Source organism: Coccinella septempunctata, chromosome 5 (genome assembly GCF_907165205.1).
Source record: "Coccinella septempunctata chromosome 5, icCocSept1.1, whole genome shotgun sequence".
Taxonomy (NCBI): domain Eukaryota; kingdom Metazoa; phylum Arthropoda; class Insecta; order Coleoptera; family Coccinellidae; genus Coccinella; species Coccinella septempunctata.
The window spans coordinates 19,172,506-19,193,366 of record NC_058193.1 but is presented as its reverse complement, the minus strand read 5'-3'; the positions used below and the strand labels follow the sequence as shown (position 1 = coordinate 19,193,366).

At 34.6% G+C, this 20,861-nt stretch overlaps 2 protein-coding genes across 7 annotated transcripts in view; both read right to left on the bottom strand.

Moving 5' to 3' along the window:
* Nucleotides 1-7,692, bottom strand: part of LOC123313639 (SID1 transmembrane family member 1-like) — a 35,576-nt gene extending 27,884 nt beyond the window's left edge. The window contains exon 1 of one of the 3 annotated variants that reach the window (XM_044898605.1): nucleotides 7,594-7,692. The gene's annotated coding sequence lies outside the window, so the exon portion shown is untranslated. Of the gene's footprint in view, nucleotides 1-7,392 lie in introns of all 3 variants that reach the window. The other 2 variants (XM_044898604.1, XM_044898606.1) reach the window with 2 other exon arrangements.
* Nucleotides 7,693-13,017: 5,325 nt separating this feature from the next.
* The window catches only part of LOC123312957 (superoxide dismutase [Cu-Zn]-like), a 50,014-nt gene continuing 42,170 nt past the window's right edge, over nucleotides 13,018-20,861 (bottom strand). For all 4 annotated transcript variants that reach the window (XM_044897586.1, XM_044897588.1, XM_044897587.1 and 1 more), the window contains exons 4-5: nucleotides 18,220-18,461; nucleotides 13,018-13,171 (exon numbers count right to left, since the gene is read on the bottom strand). In XM_044897586.1, coding sequence (XP_044753521.1) covers nucleotides 13,099-13,171; nucleotides 18,220-18,461 — 315 coding nt within the window. In that variant the 3' untranslated portion in view covers nucleotides 13,018-13,098. The remainder of the gene's footprint in view (nucleotides 13,172-18,219; nucleotides 18,462-20,861) is intronic.

Sequence of the window (20,861 nt, the reverse complement as noted above, 5' to 3'; positions counted from 1 at the left end):
AGAATCATTGGGTAAGGTGGTTGAATACTCAAAGATTGCATATAATGTGCATTACCGTTTCTGGATCTTATGGTCACGAGCACCCAGAATCAGAAGTTGGAGAAAAATCGGTATGTGAAAGCGACAAATTCAGGCAGAATTTTAAACTTTTTTTTTACTCACTCAGTGAATCATAAAATAAGTGCTCTCAACAATATATTGTTCAGATCAATTGAATTAAGTAGCCCCTATTACCATCAAGGTAATATCATGAGGGCCCCCAACAAACACAATATACAGCAACTGTACAGATACTGCACTACAAGTGCCACCTGAATGCAGCACAGAGATTGCTGTAGTGAAACTGCACAATTACTGTATTGATTATTCTGCATTTTCAAAATGCAGATTTTAGATATAGTTAATGTACAGTTTCTGTATTGATATTTCTGCATACAAAAATGCAGTCATATATACAGTCACTGTACATTTTCTGTATAGATAATTCTACATTTCGAAAATATATTTTTTTATATACAGTGACTTCACAGTTTCTGTATTGATATTTCTGCATACAAAAAATGCAGTATTTGATATACAGTTACTGTACACTTTCTGTATTGATAATTCCGCATCTCGAAAAATGCAGTTTTTGATATGCAGTGACTGCACAGTTTCTGTATTGATAATTCTGCATTTTGAAAACGCAGTATTACATGAATTGCAGTTTCTGTATTAATACTTCTGCATACAAAATTGCAGTATTCGATATATAGTTACAGTACATTTTCTATATTGATAATTCTGCATTTTGAAAATGCATTTTTTTAAATACAGTGACTGTACAGTTTCTGTATTGATATTTCTGCATAAAAAAATGCAGTATTTGATAAACAGTTACTATACATTTTCTGTATAGATAATTCTACATTTCGAAAATGCATTTTTTTATATACAGTGACTTCACAATTTCTGTATTGATATTTCTGCATACAAAAAATGCAGTATTTGATATGCAGTGACTGCACAGTTTCTGTATTGATAATTCTGCATTTTGAAAACGCAGTATTACATGAACAGTTACTGCACAGTTTCTGTATTTATAATACTTCATTTCTAAAATGCAGTATTTGATATACAGCTACTGCAAAGTTTCTACATAGATAACACATATGAGCGGCCGCGGCCACGATCACGATCACGATCGTGAGACATCGCGACTGAACTCCGCTATATCGCTGAACAGATCGTGATATTATAATATGTGCATGGGACGCTTCTCGATCGTGATCGTGATCGTGGCCGTGGCCGCTCATATGTGTTCACCGCCTAATTCTCCATTTTTAGATTCTGAAGTCTGAAAATGCAATATTTGATATACAGTTACTGCACAGTTTCTGTAATGCTGCAATGTGTCGAGTGTAGGTAGGTACGATCGGTAGAGTACGTTATTGCCGATTATGCCCGAAAGGTCTGTCCTTGTTGGAACTTTGACGTTAGTCGTTGGGCGTTGGCCATATTGTTTTAGATCCAATTTGGAAACAGAGTGAAAATTTGCTGATTGAGTGAATTGTGTGTGCAAAATTAGTGAACTGCGTAAAAAATTGAACAGGCTGACTCTACTCTTTTTTTGTTGTGATAATAGTGTGCGAGGTGCATTTTTAACTGATGATAGATTCATAATATGCAGAAGGGACTATTGAAGCATATTTGTAAAGTAGCAACAGAAAATCACTATACAAAACATTTTGTCTATGATATCTTAACCACTGTAATGAAGAAAAAACTTCTTAACAAGATATATCCACATACTTCTGTCAAGACGACATACATAGCCGTCCCCTACTTTTCCAACCTCAATAGCAAACTGCAATCATTACTAAAGGGCTTTAACTTAAATCTTGTCAATAATTCACATGGGACACTAGAAAGAGTACTTATCAATAATAAGCCCAAAAAAGACAAAACCCAAAAAAGCGGAATATATAAAATAACTAGGAAAGAAAGAAAATAACCTGCGGTAACTGCCCTGCTTTCTATGTCGGTATATGACAACTAGAGCTTCAAAGATCAGATTCAACGAACATATCAAGAATAGACCTAGTTCGGCCATGGGTAACTATCTATTTCTCTATTTGAGAGCAAACACTCTACTTCTCTCGATAAATTAACCTTACTTCATCAGCATAGTGATTTCCATAAGTTCACACTCCTAGAACAACTGGAAATTCTAAAATGCAAGAACGATGAACATCTCCTCAATGATGTTAAAGATTTCCCGACGGTCAATCTGTTCAAGACGATTCTCCCTCCTGCTATATAGTCTTTTCCATCTGCCTCCATATACCTACGCGTTCATGTGTACATGTATACATAAAATCAAGAAAAAGAATTGGAAACTGTAGAGGTGTTTTTCGTAGAGAATTAGAGATTATACCGACTTAACCTAGAACATCTAAAAAAGTAAAAAACGAATATTCAATAGGAAAACTATAATTTATAATATATCTTATGTCTTTTAATTGTACATGTTTCATTGATGGTGAGTTTATGATGTATTGCTTCATATACATATACCTTCTTTAAGAAGTTGAAAGAATTTGAAAATTCGATTATGAAGGTTAAAGAGACCTTTTTCAATAAAGAATAATTTTTTCCAGTCTTGAGAAAGGAACCATCGGTTCCGAAACTTCGACTAAGTTATAAAGAGCCTTTGATTTGTCCAACTCCCTACGATACCACTTTCATCCTATAGCATGGACGATAATACAAACGAGTTAAAGAGACATTTAATAAATAGATATAATTCAATAACTAAAGACTCCTTTCATTACCAAAATATGGGATATATTAATCAAAATTGAAAATTTCTGATTTGCAGAATCGACATTCTGTATATATCTAGGAAACTCCTGTACACAGAATATTGTTTCGTAATTGCAAGTATTGATATAATTACTGCACAATGAGTGCTGCACACAAAGTGCAGCTTGCGTACAGTTCTTGCACAGTGACTGCTGCATTTAAAGTGCAGCTTGCTGTACAGTTTCTGCACAGCACACAATACTGCATTTAAAGCCCGTTTGCAACAGCCGAGAATTCTCTACAACATTCTCGCAAAAAAACGGCAGAGATTATTTTGTATGCAACAGAACAGAGAATTCTACCGAGAAAGCGTATGCAACGGTAAATAATTCACGGAATTCTCTCTAGAGAATTCTCGGCTGTTGCAAACGGGCTTTAAATACAACGTGCTGTACAGTGTACAGTTTTTGTACAAAGACTGCTGCATTTATAGTGCAGCTTGCTGTACAGTTTTTGCACTTGACTGATGCCTTTGAAGTGCAGCTTGCTGTACAGTTTTTGCACAGTGATTAGTGCATTCAAAGTATAGCTTACTGTACAGTTTTTGCACTTGACTGCTGCGGTTAAAGAACAGCTTGCTGTACAGTGATTGCAAAACCATCGCTGTATTTAGTGCAGCTACGCTGAACTGTGACTATATGTCGAATGCAATTTGTTCTGTACAGTTCAGCGGGACATATACGATCCGTTTTGGTGACAGTACAGTCAATGCATTCATGTGCAGCAAACGCTGTACAGTTTTTGTACAGTGGCTGGATTTCAGTGTTTGCTGGGATATCAGATAAAAATATCCAGAACATTACCCCAAAAAATTTCATCGTATAGTGCGGAGACAAAAGACAATGGAAAGGTAAAAAGAAACAGAACTGTAAAAAACCTGACCTTTCTCAGAAGGGCAATAAAAAATGAGAACGCAGAACTAGTGTTTTATAACTTTTAGAAATTCAATATTATGCTTATCAATCCCACGAAAGGCAATTTCTTGATGCAATAGAGTCAAAAATCACAATAAAATCAAAGATTGAGTTCTCCAAGATTTTCAACATATATACATTGCAAATCTTTATAAAGGCAGCGCTGCGGACACTATCATGGATTGTGGTTACAATCAGTTGGTGGAGTAATCATAGCAAATATCTTGACAGATGGGCTTCTGTAATATGTATATACACCAAAATCTTTCGGAGACGCAGACCGGCTTCAAACCCAAGGGAGGCACAACTTTCACCCTTGGATTCTATACATTTTCAAGTTCAAATTGAAGGTAATCAGATTCAAAATTGCATTAGTTAAAATCAAATAGGCAGCATCAATTTCAAACTGGCAATACTGGCATTAATCATGCAGAAGCAAAGTGGCAATAATCAACTTCAATCTGGCATTAGTCAATTGCAAATTCACAAATAAACAGAATCAAATTGGGAATACTGAATCGAATCCTCCATTAGAAATAAAATATATTGAATGAAAAATTTTCATTGAATGATATACACAGTAAATAAAGAAATTAATTAAAACCATTCGGGAAAAACAAATTCTCTCAAAAAATTAAATCTTGCATATCCGATGCAGAAAGAATGATAAGAGCGATGAATTTTGCTCAATTAAAAATCGTTACCTTCCCAATGTTGTGAACGATTTTCTCTAATCCCTGCAAATTCTCTATAGAAACGGAAAATGAACACAATCGTGCGTTTTCTCAATGAGTTATCATTAAAGGAGAAGATTTTAGAAGCTCATTCTGTTTCAGAATCAACGTTTATTTCTCTTCACCGATGTTGGATATTATTCATTTCATTTCACAAATTATGCAAAGATTTGAGAGCCTCCGAATACACTTAGTACCAATTACTTTCGTATTTCAACCAACTAAAATAACTCATGATTTCTGAAAGGACAGAGAAAAAGAGCTGAAAACGTGTGAGATCAACTGATTCACCTCCATTCGAACTTTGATGTTTGATTTCTACAGTTGCAATTTTATTCTGTTTATTGATGATTTGAAATTGATGAATGCCAGTTTGAACTTGATTATTGCCGATTTGCTTCTGATTTATGCCAGTCAGAAATTGATGTTGCCAATTTGATTTTGACTAGTATCATTTTAATTCTGATTAGCGTCAATTTGAACTTGAAAAGGTATAGACGGAGATAATCGATTCTAACGAAAGCACTTCCCTCCATTATCCGGAGGACTACATTTTAACACAATGAATAGGAAAAAGTGATTTCAATACGATGTTTGGGGGTGTTATAGTGAATTATCCTATGTGTGAACTGCAACAGGATATTCGGTCTTATTGCTAAAAAGTGGAATATCTTTAAATTAATCAGATAATATACAGAAGGAATCAATTTCTCGATTCAATAAATATTTCAAGACTCACTATTTCAAATCGAAACTAAAAAAAAAAATTTTGCACTAAAGTAAGCCTCGAACCCGAACCATGCGTAACCATTAGACTTATTTCTTGTTCTCTACAGAGACTATACAGGGTCCTGCAATAGTGCGTTAGGCTTCCATAGCTGCCAAACCAGACGTTTTAGAAATTTAGTTGAAAAGCATTCCCTTTGTACTTTCAATTCTGCATCTCAGGAAATTATTTTCTAATATACAGGGTGTACCCAAATAAAATTATTCGAGTTAGATATAAAAGAAGAGAAGAAAACACTTGACTTTGTTTCACAATTTTTAATTAAAATATTTGTTGACACGCGTGCTTCGGGTTTTATCCCATTTTCAGAACTGAGTACATAAATACAAAAAGAACACATTCACATAATAATCAAATAGCACATGTTAAAATCGGAGATAGGCGGAAATCTAATTGATCGTTTTTGGGTTGAAGATATTTCTAGGATTTCTAAAAGATCTAAACGTTTGCCTTTATCACCTTTATGTAGAATTTTTACATTATTAAAATCTATGAAGTGGTTGAGAGTAATGCAACGATTAAAAAAACCAGTTGTTGATTTATTCTGCAGAATACATCTTTTATGTTCTTCAAGTCTAACCTAAGTTATTCAACAAATGAGTGATATTTTAAATGAAACACTTCTTATATTTTTGCATATTTTCAATGCTTTTCAATACCTCTACCATGATGCAAAATATTAGGGATATTTTTCCAACGGTACGGATCTTATTCAGAAAAAACTCCAAAATTTCGACGAAACAGTAGTTCGGTAAAATCTTTACCGATTTCCAGAAGCGATAGAAACATGAATTTGATCAGGATTTCTTTTAACTTAAGAATTTGCCTAGTCATCGTTCCTAAATGATCAACCTCTCTTATACAAGGTGTCCGTTATCAATGTCCAAATATGAAGAATTTCAAATTGTTTTTTCTCGATTTTTTTTCAATAAAACACCATGTATTTTTTTCCATGATGATGTACACAGTTCAAAACCTTAAATTTTTTCAGAAGTAATCTTAGGATTATTTTCACTCCCGTGACCAGTAGCCACGAAAAATGACATTTCAAGCAAAAATTTGAGGAATAATCAACATAATAACAGATATTTTAAATGAGTCACACAATGAAACCAAACTGAATGACCAATTTTTGAAAAATTTTAAAGCCCTTCCCAAATCATAATCCTTGAAGTTCAACGTGAAAATAATAATGTTTGTCCGATTAAGTGACACATACATAGGTATTATTGGTAATAACTTATGTATTCTAACGATTACAGAGTTTTATCGGCATCCAAAAAAATTATTATTCATGAAATAGATCAACGCCTCTTCAACGCCCGTTTGTTTTTATAACCAATATTTAAATAATATTTTCCGTTCTGATTTCATTTTTCGTGCCTGCTGGACGCAGGAGTGAAAATAGCTCTCTGGTTACTTCTGAAAAAATGTAACGTTTCAAACTGTGTACATTATCATGGAAAAAATACAGAGTGTTACATTTGAAAAAATCGACAAAAAACAATTTGAAATTCTTCATATTTGGACATATAACGAACACCCTGTAGAGAGAGGTTGATCATTTAGGAACGATAACTAGACCAATTCTTAAGTTAAAAGAAATCCTGAGATGCAGAATTGAAAGTACAAAGGGAATGTTTCTCAACTAAATTCCTAAAACGTCTGGTTTGGCAGCTATGGAAGCCTAACGCACTATTGCAGGACCCTGTATATGCATTTGAAAATGTGAACTTTGGAAATTTCAGAATGACGACGCCTAGTTCTAGGAGCTTTGTTGTCGATTATACTCTATACCAAATCAACGAGTGATTATGACCACTTCTGTTCTAAAAATATTTGGAAATTTTTCATTCGTGTTTAGAAATCCGGATACCACGAAGGAAACGAATTTCATTTGGTTCTTGATATGTACCAATAAAGCACAGGACTAATCATAACTAAGATACCAATGCAATGAATCCGACAGTAGTCATCTCTCATCAGTTATTGGAAAGCAGTAAAAAATTTTATATAGAGTTTTATCATCCTAATTTTTTTTTATTTTTTTTCACTTTGATACTGGGAAATATAAAGCAAAAAAAAATTAATTTTTTGTTTTAACAGTACTCACGGTTTCATAGACTGTGTCTTTCAAGTGCAGGTAAGAAACGCAAAACAATTCGAACTGCGGAAATGACTCTCATATCCAAGTAGGCGTAGATTTTAAGAGAGGAAAAACAATATCAACAATCCTATCATCTTGAAATACTATAGAATCATTTTTGCGGATAAAATTTTTCGATAATCTTCGTCGAAGATCAAAAGCACTCACTCGAATTTCAAGTTTCTTCTGTACATCTAGTACATCAACGCATTTCAAACTGAAACTGTCAGAGGTATCTGAATAATGGAATACCTTATCTTATCAATAATTCACTCTTCTACTAGAACGGTGAGGTTTCCTATCATGATTTATTCATAGTTGACAAATCATTAGGCCGATGAAGAACACCAATGAAATTCTTATATTATGTGATTAATTCAATAGTTTGTCGTCCTTGATCCTCTTAGAGTTCATTTTTATTTTTATTATTTCAAATAATGTGAACCAACCATAAATTCCGAATTTAAAGGGCATATTTTCTTCAATAGTCGAATAGCACATAAACTAAATGTAAGCGAAATAATTGTATCTTGTATCATCAAACCTAACACAAATTATGGTTTCATTTTTTGAATCATACCAAAAAAACAGATTCATTCTATATCAACAAAAGTCAAATTAATTCAAAACTTCGGAAGCCTCATTTTTTAAGTAGGTGCAAATTTGAATACTTAGGACTTTCACTGAGTTAGACCCTATATTCCATTGAACATTTTTGGGAAACAATTTCAGGAGAGGATTAGTGAAAGACATGCGACTGAATAACATATAATATGATGAACCATGCTTTTTAGTAGAAAACTACATATTTAAACAGGGTTTCCCTGAACGAATGGATAATCCTGAAATATCCCCATACAAGAGCTATTCAGCACTCTGAGAAAAATACAGAAAAAAATCTACCGTGGTGGTGTAACCTTCCGGCTGGCCAGCTCCAAAACGACTGCAGTAGTTTTTTCTGTTGGCCACATAATCAATTAAAAAAAAAAAAAAACCCGCTTCGTAGCTCTCACAGAACATAAGTTGAGTGAATCATAATTAGATTTTTTTCATATTGTTGGTTGAAATTTGTGTCCAAATTCTGCAGATTACAACGTTGTCATGGCGGATCCGCCATTTATTATGAAACTGAGATCACTTGCAGAGATAGCCCGGTTCTGACCAAAATTCGTAGTGCACCATATACATATACATAATTGAATGCTCGGCAATCGTTTGCTCAAAAAAAATCACGATTATTTCAATTTACCGTCCGAACGGATATAGAAGCAATATAGAGTAATTTTCGACAAAATGAATTCAATATGTATAGATCAAACTCACAATAGAAAACACTCTATACATCAAAAGGGAAAAGGAAAGTGAAATAAAATATTCAAACAGAATATCACAGTTTATTCAACCCAACTTTTTATTTATGAGGGCTGCCCTGAAGTATAAGATAAGGTTGCGTTCACAAACTCACTCTGAGCAAGCTCTGAGTAAGCTTTGATTACTCGAAGCGTTCACAAATGTACTTTTAGTTCCTCAGAGTATGCTCTCTGAGCATGGCCATACTCATACTCTATAGTCCATTCAAGAATGATTGACATCTCGGGTGGCTATGGAAAATCGAATTCAAGTTGGTAATAGCCCATCAGTTGAGATTTTGTGTTGCGGAATTCAGGTTGGTATTGTGAATAAACATTGATCTATACCTATACCAAATATATGTGAATCTATGCACTTATCGACGGTTATTTGAATTTTGTAGAGCTGTTGATGTTCTTAATTCAATCGTAGAAATTGGAAACATAGTTGAGTCAATTTGAAATGCCGATTAATATGCTGCAAATTTGAATATTTCTTATTTTCATAAACTTTTCTAAGTTATATTAATATATTCTAGTTCTGTGATTGAATGTACAGAAATTTTTTGAAATCTTTTGTGACCAGATATAAAGCTGCGCCTAGATTTTCAAGACCTACTGAGATGTCAATCATTTTTGAATGGACTATACTCTCGGAGTAAGTTTGTGAACGCACCCTAAGCGACGTCGTTTTAGCAAAAACGAATTTGTTTCGCACAGATGTGAGGTCATTGTTGTCGTCCGAGAGGCAGGCACAGAACACACTTGACTTACTTTATGGTTGGACTCCACGGATAGCTGGATTGGTTTTGAGAAAAACCTTTTGTGTCTACAGGCTTGGAATGCGGAAATGACCTGTGTATTTGTCTGCGATGGTAGTCGTCTGTCTTGATGTCTCGATCGCTGAATCTGAATGATTTTGGTTGTTTGTTGATATAGCAGGGGAATCTGCGAACGTGAAAACGGGGCTCGCTCGGAGGAACCCTTTTCTAGGGAACACGGTGGGGTTACTCACTCTCCTAAGTTCGCGGCCCACTAAACCTGACCTGCTTTTCATTGGTTCCGGGCATTTATTTCTTCTTGCACATTGTCGTGCTAGGGTTTTCATATTCGTCCATTTCCGATATCTCTGCTTAGTATAGTTTCAATAAGTTCCCGTACTCATTTTAATCTCTCCTCAATTGATCTCTCGGTCTCCTTTTGTAAATTCTCATTCTTCCTCTGACTTCCTCCGGATCGTGGTCCCTTAGTCTGCTGAGTTCTTCATTTGGATGTTCTTTCGCTGTTTCGAATAACTTTTGTGCTTTCCTCTTCATAAATTCGGTTTGTGGTCTAGCAACGGCTTTGATTATTTTCAATTTTGTCTCTTTCGACATGTGGCTCTTTCTACCTATCAGCGGGTAGAGCATATTCATCGCTGCCTTATCAGAGAAGCCATATCAAACAAGCCTCAACGGCTTGTTTGATATGGCTTCTCCATTTAGACCTTTGTCTAGGGTGATACCTAAATATTTCGCTTCGTTTTTCCACTCGATTTCTTCTCTATCTATTTCTAGATTTGTTGTAGTACTCAGTTTTCTCTTCTGCAGTAATATCGCTTGGCTCTTTTGTCCGTTGAGCTTTATTTTCCACGTGACGTAATACACCAGTCATTTATTCCATCTATAGCTTCTTGTAATTTTCCTTCTATAATTTCTGGCTTGCGATGTCGCATTACGATTCCACTGTCGTCGGCATTTAGTGTCAGTGAATATATATGTAATACAGTAACAGCCCAAGTACTGACCCTTGAGGCACTCCTGCTTCCATATATCTGGTTGTGGAGTTTTCTCCTTCCACTTTCAGGTAGAATTTTCTGTTCCTCGAATAATTCCTGATCAACTGGCCAGTTTAATTGAATATCCAGCATGGCTCATTTTGTAAATCAATCCTTCATGCCACACTGCTATGTCATCGTCTGGCTTTCTGTTTGGAGGGAATTGAATCGGATATCGTTTCATACTGGGTGGCGCTCTGTTTTACTGGATAGTACTCAGAAGCGTTTGCCAATATTGAATAAAAGTCTATCAATTCCAAACGTTCTCCATCGGAGAAGAAGCTATGTAGCTCTGATGAGGTCGAATGAGATGTGCAAATGAGATTGCGATTATGTTGAATCACGCTGCTTGTAACCAAAATGCAGCTATTCATTACAGTGCATATCGTACAGTTCTTATTGGAACAATGGAAGTTGTATGTTCATTATGTAGAGTTTCACAACCCAAAAATGAAGCCTGTGTATAGAGTTGCGAAGAGGCGAGTTGAAATTGGCTCCTTTTATTACTGAAATCTAAAAACCATGTTCATGGGCACAATAAATGCTTAGAAATTACATTAATTGGAACACCACATGAAGTTGAGAATAACTTTATGCCCACGTCCAAGGTAATTACAAAGAACAATCTTAAACATCATTCATCAATTGAATTACATACAGCAACTGATCGTTCAGTAGTTATTGGACCAATGGAAGCTGTATATTCATATTGTAGAGCTTTATAATAAAAAATTGAAGCCCCTGGATAGTGTTCCAGAGTGGCAAGGCAAAATTGGTGCCTTTGATCACTATAGAATCTCAGACCAATGTTCAATTTGTAATGTTGAAATGACATCATTTGAATTAACACTCGGGGCTCAAGACATATTTATACCTTCTTTCAAGGTTATTACAAAGAAGAATTTTCAAGATCATTCGCCAATTCAGCACCGTTTTTTATGTATGCACTTATCATTTCAGATTCAAATATCTACAAATTTTTCGTCTAGCAGTCTTATTACAAAGAACAAAGATTCCCCAAGGTTAAACGGTGCCACAAATTACCAAGTCTCACAGACTTCGTGTGAAAAAATTGATGAACAATTTCATTGTTGAAGCAACACTATTAGGGCAATTAAGCCTAACTGGATTTTGTCACTTATTCCTTGAGTGAGTTTGAAAAGTGAACCTTCATATGATAGTATTGCTCATGAGCATTTGTATTTTTCAGAGCTTTTCCAAATATGCTAGCAGAGCTATAAATCATATAATCTATTCAGAAATTATTGACTGTGGAAAATCGAATTTGAGTTGTTAGGTAATACATTATAAAGTTAGATTTTGTGTTGCGGAATCCAGATCGGTATCGAAAGTAAACACTGAACCAATTTCTTATTAGACCAAGTACTAACCAAAGATAATTTAAATTCTCTATTCTTCTTTATGTTCTTGGTTCAATTAAATAAATTGGGAGGATTTTGTATGCTGAATAATTTGCTCTCAATTCCAATTGGTTGAAGCTACAACAATTATTGGAGATCCTTCGCGACCAGATATCATGGATCATGCATCCTGGACTTACAAGGCCTATTGAGATGTTAATCATTCTTGAGTGGATTGCAGCTCGTGAAATCAATATTCGGAAAATATCCATGTTATCTATAGTACGATTAAGAGTTGGAATGAAATATTGAAGTTTTATCCATTGTCTTACATTTGACATCAAGTAGATATTCATTGAACCATATATAGGGTTTTTCAACAAGAACTTTGTTTTGTGAATCAAAATAAAGCAGATGAGAATGATCCAAATTTTTATTTTATTCAGAAAAGGAAGGTTTGGCAATTATGAATGGGAAATGATATCTTATAAATGTTGATCCATTGTTAAGGTAGATGTGTGACTTGTGGCAGCGTCTTGTTGAAACCACATACTATTTGTGATATCCAAATCTTCAACAATAGGCCAAAATTTAGTTGTTAACATCTCTCGATTATGTTGACCGATCTGTAAAACTTTTACAGATCCACCATTTTCATAGTGAATTTTTATTATTTTGAAACGATTTTTGGGTGAAATGGAATTCATTGTAATAATTGCCCAAGTTTCTACTATATATATGTCAAAGACCAAATGTCAAAACTTTCATGTCGTTCCGGGGGATACATTGTGAAAAAAAGGGCTGACAAGCCCTTTACAATCTTGAATAAAGTTGCTCGGAATGAATATAAAAGCGTCGTTATATCCATACATTCGAATTTAAATTCGATAAAATTTTCAGAAAACATGAGCACAAGTTTCAAAAATATATGGCCGTTGTCGGAAAAACCGGAAGTTGAATTGTGAATTTTTTTTTTAGAGTTTACTTCCAGTTACCAAATATTCCCAAACTATGGTAGGAAAACGTCCGTCGGGTCAGATAGTATTGAAATAAAAATCAAATGTGTAAATAATTTTATATTATCGAACTGATCATTCAGCTGCTCGTTTTATAAATATTTATGTACATAGCTGACAATGATATTTCATCATTGAAGTGCCATAAATATCAACATTGAGAAAAGTAAAGTCCTTGAAGCTGTATAGATGAAGGAACCATTCCTGAAACAGAAAAAAAAATCAAATTTCAAATATTTCCTTGTTATTTAATAATGTGAAGTGTTAATTTCGTTTCTCCGTATAACCCATCATACTAGACCACAACGATTAGTTAGGACCTGAGAAACAATTCAAAAATGTGAGAACTTCAGTTTGAAAAAACCCTACAACTTTAGATCGCAAATGAAGTCATGAATTTAACGTCATCTTTACAAGGAATTTTTCGTAGGGATTTACATCTTTTGTCTTTGAAAAATTCAGCTTGTACAAAAACTAAAACCATTAGACCATCTTCAACGACTGAATTTTGATTTTCCAACCTTCAGAAATATTTTGTTCAATGACCATTCATCAGAATGGTCACGTGAACAAACAAAATAGTCGTTACTTGGTCGAAAAGAATCCTAGACGAAAACATGAGCGACCACACTATTGCAAAAAAGTAATTGTTTGGGTTATAGTTTCAGCTGAGGACATGCAGACGATATGGCAAATCAATTGGTCCTCAAATTATTACAATTGTGCAGTAATGATGGGATACTCTCTCTTTTCTTTTTAAGGGGAAGTAATACCCTCAAGAATCTCCATTCACGAACGGCATTCACTAGTTCCTAATTTACGCTTTCAATTTCTTACGCAAAGCCTTGATTTTTTTTAAATTGTTAAAGGACGTCTTGATGCACCCCGTCTCTATTTAATTTCCAATTTAGTTGTTTTTTATGGGAAAAAAAACTTGAACTTGAGTGTCAATAAAACTTGTTTTCACAATCATTTTTCTACGGTTTTTCGACATATTTCGATAAAAATAACGACGGGGTGACATTGGCGATTCCATTCTTCATATATTGCAAAGATTTTCATAGCGATATATGTCAAAATTACAATTAAATTCAGGAATAACTGAAAAATCATTCAATATTAGTAATATTACCTCTAACGTGGTAATTTCTACCTTTTAACTGACTCAGTACGTAATTCAGGCTATTGGTCAAACATGTGACACATTTTCGTATTTGGGGTAGCATCCGAAAAGCAACCAATGTCGATCGTCTTGCTCTCGAATCGTATGTACTACTTCCCCTTAATGAGATTATCTTTTTATTAATGAATTTTTTCTGAAGATATACCTAAGTCCTGCAAAACAGGCGGGCACAGTTACGGCGGAAATAGACTCTGCCATTACTTACGTGAGCTCACGTGTTATCATAGGAAGTGACGTCACGTCAAAAAAGTGGGGTTCAAAGTTAATCTCTGTATTTTAATGGCATATCATCTGTCTAGAGCCACACTGATGTTACCAGTGCACTTTTACGCCAGATATCACTTCAAAGAATTTCGCACATGAGCTCACGTGAAGTGATAGCAGTCTGTTTCCGCCTTTAGTTTCAAATAAAGACTATTTCCTTTGCGTCGTTCGGCAAAGGGCAGTTGCGTGCAGTATAAATTGCGATACTTCTTATTAATTCTTATTCAAATGCTTGTATCTTCTGGAAGAAAACGAGTCGCAACCATTCTCTTAAAAAAAATGTTTAGAATGAGCACAGCGATTATCCACCAGATTTATCGTTGATCGTAGAGAGATTTCCTTGTACTTAAAGTTATTGAAAGAATAAATAAGTTCACCAATGGAAGCCATGTTTTTTGAAAAATAAGACTAGATTTTAATTATCCATGAAACTTCATAACAACTGCGGTAGCAGAAGCACGTCTACTATAATTATTCAATATTCATTCATTTCATTTGCAAAACTTTTTTTTCATCCTTATTATCTACTTTTCCTACGTATTAATCAAATGTGTTGATACGAGGATGCTTCGTTCGGAGGATGGTGGTCTTATGCGATATCGGAGCTTCGAGATGAGATATCTCATCACGATGAGCCACCTGTCACGCAAAGACTGAACCAAACCTCACTTTCTCTGCAGACTCCTATAACAGTTCATGGCTCCTAAGTTCAAGTACTTCCCGTATCCATTAGGCTTGTTCATTCTTCCGATGCGCCCGGTTAAGCGCTTGGAGAACTGCCATTCTACTCTGTAATCTGTGGAGAACTGCACACTGAATCGGCTGATAAAAGAGTGCATTATTTTTTGAATCCGTACTCTTAGCTCTTTTCACGATCGTAATAGAAGGAAATTGATTATATGGAGAGCCATAACTATGATATCTTGCCTTCTCCATTATATACGAGGATGTAGGTATTGATAACTAGTTAGCCTAGACCAGTTCCATGCATAAAAAAATATTCCGTTACCATAGCAACGAACTCATTAGAAGTGTCAGTGTGAAGTTTGAGGTCGAAAAAGTAAACCAGAGTTACGCAATAAATTAAAAGAAAGAAGATGTTCACCGAAATTGTGGAATTCGAAAAATTGGAGCATCGAGCCATCATCAAGTACCTGATGTTTTTAAAAGGTTAAGAGGTGAGCAGATTTACGAGGATATGCTTAATACCCTTGGAGATCAATGTCCTCGTATGCGACTGTGAAAAATTGGACTGCAAGCTTCAAAAGAGGTAAATTTTCCTTTGAAAATGATGACCGATCGGAAAGGCCAGTTTCTGCGTCAGTCCCAGAAACTATCGATGCAGTTCATGACATGATTTTATCAGACCGTCGAATTGGGCTAAAACGGTTATCTGAAGAACTGAATATTTCATACGACCGCGTTCATCGTATAATTCACGTCAATTTGGACATGAGAAATATTGCTGCAAAACGGATCCCCAAATGTTTGAATGTTGACCAAAAGCGTGCAAGGGTAGAAGCATCGCGTTCGATCTGTGCTCGATTTGAAAACGATGTAGACTTCCTAAACCGAATTGTTACTATGGATGAGACTTGGGTACATTTCTACGATCCAGAAACAAAGCAACAATCGATGGAACACTCTGGTTCTCCAAGACCTAAGAAGTTTCGTGTCCAAAAATCTTCTGGAAAAGTTCTTGCTTCAGTTTTTTGGGATTGCCATGGATTAATCATTCTTGATTTTTTGGATAAGGGTAGAACAATAACCGGAGATTACTATTCGACATTACTGACCACTATACGTGAAAAAATTGAAGAGAAATGACGCGGAAAGCGTGTTTTGTTTCTGCAGGACAACGCCCCTGCACACAATTCTCATGTTGCCATGCAAAAAATTCGTGATTTAGGGTTTGAATAACTAGAACACCACCCTTTTTTACCAGTTTTGGCTCCGTCCGACTATCATCTCTTTCCTCAACTAAAAAAAGTTTAAAAGGTAGTAAATTTTCTTCCAAAGAGGAGGTAATAAAAGCTGTGGAGGTCTGGTTTGCAGAGCAAGAAACACTTTTTTTGAAAGGTCTAGAGAAGTTACAGGTTCGCTGTAATAAATGTATCCAATTAAGAGGAGAATATGTTAAGTAATGAAATATTTTGACATTGAAATTTTGTTCGGTTCTAGAGTAGGCTAAGAATTTTTCAATATATCATTGTACATGAACATGAAGAAATTATCAAACATTATTGATATTTCGATTGGTACTTCTGTAAAATACTTTGATCAAAGTCAATTGGCCAAGTACTCCGTAGTCTTCTTCTGCTGGAGGGATTTTGAGCCATCAATGGTCTATAAGGCTGTTGTCATGTCCTTCAAGGTTTTGATGGTATTTTGTTGTACGATTTTTGATTTCATCATCATAATTATTATGTTTGATGTACTTGGATATGTTCCAAGAGCGTAGTATGTGTTTTGCACTGGAGCCTCTGTAGTACCTGTAGTAGTATAGTATTGAATACCGTATGAATTATCGCCTTGTAGATAATTATCTTGTTCTGAAGAGACAATTTGGATTTTCCTTCTACAAGCCAATACATTAGTTCTTCATGTTTATTTTTGTTTTTTTTTTTTTGTATAAAATGTGTGGTTTCCAAAAGAGGCGTTGGTCTAGAAGTCTAAATGAATACACCAAGGTACTTGAATATCGAGGATTTAGACAAGAGGGCAGATAATTATTCTTATTGGCGAATATGAATGCTAACGTTTCGTTAATAGTGAGTCGCCATTTTTGATATCATAATATTGTCACAATTCAATAAGATATTTCTGGTGGTTTCAGAAGGCTCTAGCAGCATTTTAGTGAGATGTAAGTATCGCTATATCATCTGCAAATGAGGCTAACGTGCTATTCGGAGTTTCTGGAATGTCAGGTATATAGATCAGGTAGGGCAGCGGACTCAGTGTACCTACTTCCTTGTGGAACTCCTGCTTTCATTTTAATTGGGCGCAATCCTTTCCCGACTCGTTTCCAACTCTATCCTACATTTTAGAAAATACGATTCCAAGACTGAAGTCGCGTAAACATTCATGCTCCAACTTTTTTCTCAATTCGAATATAAGGGGCAAGGACCTTTGGGGACCTTCGGTAGTCTGAATGGAATACGTGCACTATTTTCAACAAAGAATTAGTTACTGATCCCTCGAATAGAGTTCCTGGTTTTGATCTTCCCAGGAAAATATGGTGTATTCTGAATCGTATGAGAACAGGTCACGGACGTTGGAATAGTATGCTTTTTGAGGTGGAATTCAGTTGAATGCCCTAGTTGTGAATGCGGGGAAACCAGAAGAAACTATAAATCATCTGGTTAATCATTGTCCGATTTAGAAATTTCAGGATGGTTTTAGGGCTATACACGCAGTTTCCGAATCTTTTCGAATTTTTTTGAATCTCATTTTATTATGCTGGTATCTTGGAGAAGACTTTCAGCATTTTGGATTTATGGGTCTATAGGATTTTACGTCATGTTCATATCATTATCATTTCAGCATCTTTCCAGATTGTGGGATAATAAGACAGACTCATCATTCGATTGGATAGAGTATAGATGAATATGATCATTTGTAGTACGTATATGAAATTATTATTACTATTTATTTGCTAATGGAGCAGATTTTTCAGAATGAAGATGCATAACCACATAGGACCTACAATATAGACTATAATATATAATAGAAATATCTAAAAGCTCACATTACCCCTACAATCAATAATTTACTTGAATGTAATGAAAATATGAAGACAACTCACTTGATCACAGCACAGGCGAGTCTAGCACCAGCATGTCCAGTAGTATTCGAATCTGCGTATCCATCTCTACCCAAATCGTCACTATTTTCGTGAATAACAACAGCTCTACCAATAATACTGTTTTCTCCAGTTAAACTGATGATAGTATCGAAGAAACTGAACTGGGTGGTTGTACCGATGGTTTCTATATTACCCAAATCACCAACATGACGGATTTCATCATTTCGATCACCATGGGTTTTCTGTAAAAAAAAAAAAGAAATGGAAGAAATACTGTGAAAACTTTAAAAACTCATCTGACTTATTTGCACAAAATTTCTTCTAAATGAAATAATAGGAAAAGTATAAAATGTCTTTTCATTTTGAAGATGTAGGAAAGTACATGTAGTATGAAAGGATCTATCGATTTCGATAATGATTCATGCGAGTGACCAATGATTTCGAAAATTTCCCCGAAAAACTGGACAAAATTATCATGATATTTCGTACAAAAATATCCTATCAGTGAAATATTTCGCAAGTGAAGAAAGTATGAAAAATTTTCAAGATGTTTGATGAAAGGATATTTATCGATTTTGAGAATGATTCATACTAGTGAGTATTATTCTCGAAAATATCCTCGAAAAACTGTGTGAAATATTCAGCGAAATAACTACAGTAGGTAAGAAAAGTTATTTCCATTCTGAGAACGATTCATAAGAGTGACCAATATTTCGAAAAACTTCCTTGAAAAGCTGTGAAAATTTGATTCACTTGATGAGAGAGGCGGACATGAAAAAATGTTTCATTCTCGTATCATCCATAGTTCGAGACATGAGAAAGATAACTGCGCCACATAATTCTGACTAATAAAAAGTTAAATGAGAATAAGTAAGAAGAGTAGCATCATATCAATCGAAGATTAGCGAGGATATCTACCTACTTTGTAGGTGGGTGCTAAATAAGTATCATTAAAATTTCAATCTTGTGTATTTCGGATAAATCCAGCACTTTGTCCGATTTTTCAACAAACGTTTATCACTGCTCTATACGATGATACTCTCCTTATTTATTTTATTTAACTTTTGTGTTCGACACAAAACTTTAAACAAATACCTCTAGACATTCCATTTCAAAACTAATGGAAAATTAGTATATTACAGGGTGAGTCAAAAATGTGTACCGATCTTTCTGGCGGTGATAGTACATTGAAAATTAAGTATAGTTTGATGAATAAACTTATGGCCCAGAATTCATATTAAGGGAGATATATCCTTTCAAAGTTTATAAAAAAAAAATTATTACACTTTAACATTTCTGATATTGTTATAAAGAGTGTTTTTAGAGGGTGAGTCGTGATTTTTTTGGGACAACTTCTTTCGTTGTATTCGTTTTGACGAAAAAATAGAAGAATTCGATGAAACCGAAAAAATTACATGGAAAAGGTACTTTTATCCAAATACAAAAAATTGAACAGTTTTCGAGATATGTATTTGAGTTTTTGTAGTCACATGATATCAGCAGATTCGTTCATCGCGAGATGATTCGATGACGATATTTAAGCAGGCCATAAACAATTTCGTTCTTAATTTTATCGATGATATCATCGACAGGAAGGTTATATAACCTTCCTGTGCCATCGATAAACAATAAGTACATAACAATAAGTCTACCCCAATATAGTTGTGGCAAATTACTCTGCTGATATCATGAGACTACAAAAACTTGAATAACTCGAAAACGGTTCAATTTTTTTCATTTGGATATGAGTACCTTTTTCTTGTAATTTCATTCGCTCCATCGAATGCTTCTATTTTTTCCGGCAAAACGAATACAAGGAAAGAAGTTGTTCCAAAGAAATCGGACTCCCCCTCTAAAAAAACCCTTTATAATAATATCAAAAATGTAGAAGTGTAATAAAAAACTGTATTTGAACAATAAACATTTATGCACGAAATTTCAATGTGGTGGCATTCACCGTTTAGAAGTTATGCGGAGAAATTTTTTGAATTTTATCAACTTTGGAAGGATATATCTCTCTCAATATGCATTTCGGGTCTTTCGGGACATGAGTTTATTTATCAAACTACACTTATTTTTCAATGTACTATTACCCCCAGAAAGCTTGGTACACATGCCTGTATTTTCAGAAAATTTTTAGAACACAATTAATGTCAAATAAAAGCTACAATTCAGAAGATTTTCGGAAATTGATTTTCGTCTGATGAAGGAGTCTGATGTGGCTCCAAAACGTTACTATATATAATTATAATTTCAAAGTTCTTCTTTTCAGTTCATTATCAGGCAATGATGTTTTCTACACGATTCTACTGAAATTAGTGCAAGAATTTACGCAGAAGCAAATCGTTTATTTCAATTTTTTAATTGATTTTGTTCCAGAGATTGAGAGTGAAAACCCTAAAAAGTTTCAGAAAATCTTTCCATTTCAGACAGAATAAACTTTTTTCTAATTTTGACATATAAAGTGACACTTTTCAAAAGTCATTGACGTTTTGAAACTTTTTACTTCTCGCAACCAGTTACGCAAAGTAAAATATTTCGCAACTGATGAAACGACACTTGCTTTCATAGTAATGGAGTGAAAAATTGAATAATTTCCGTCACTAGACGATTTCAAAGGAATCTCCTAGAGAAGATTTTAA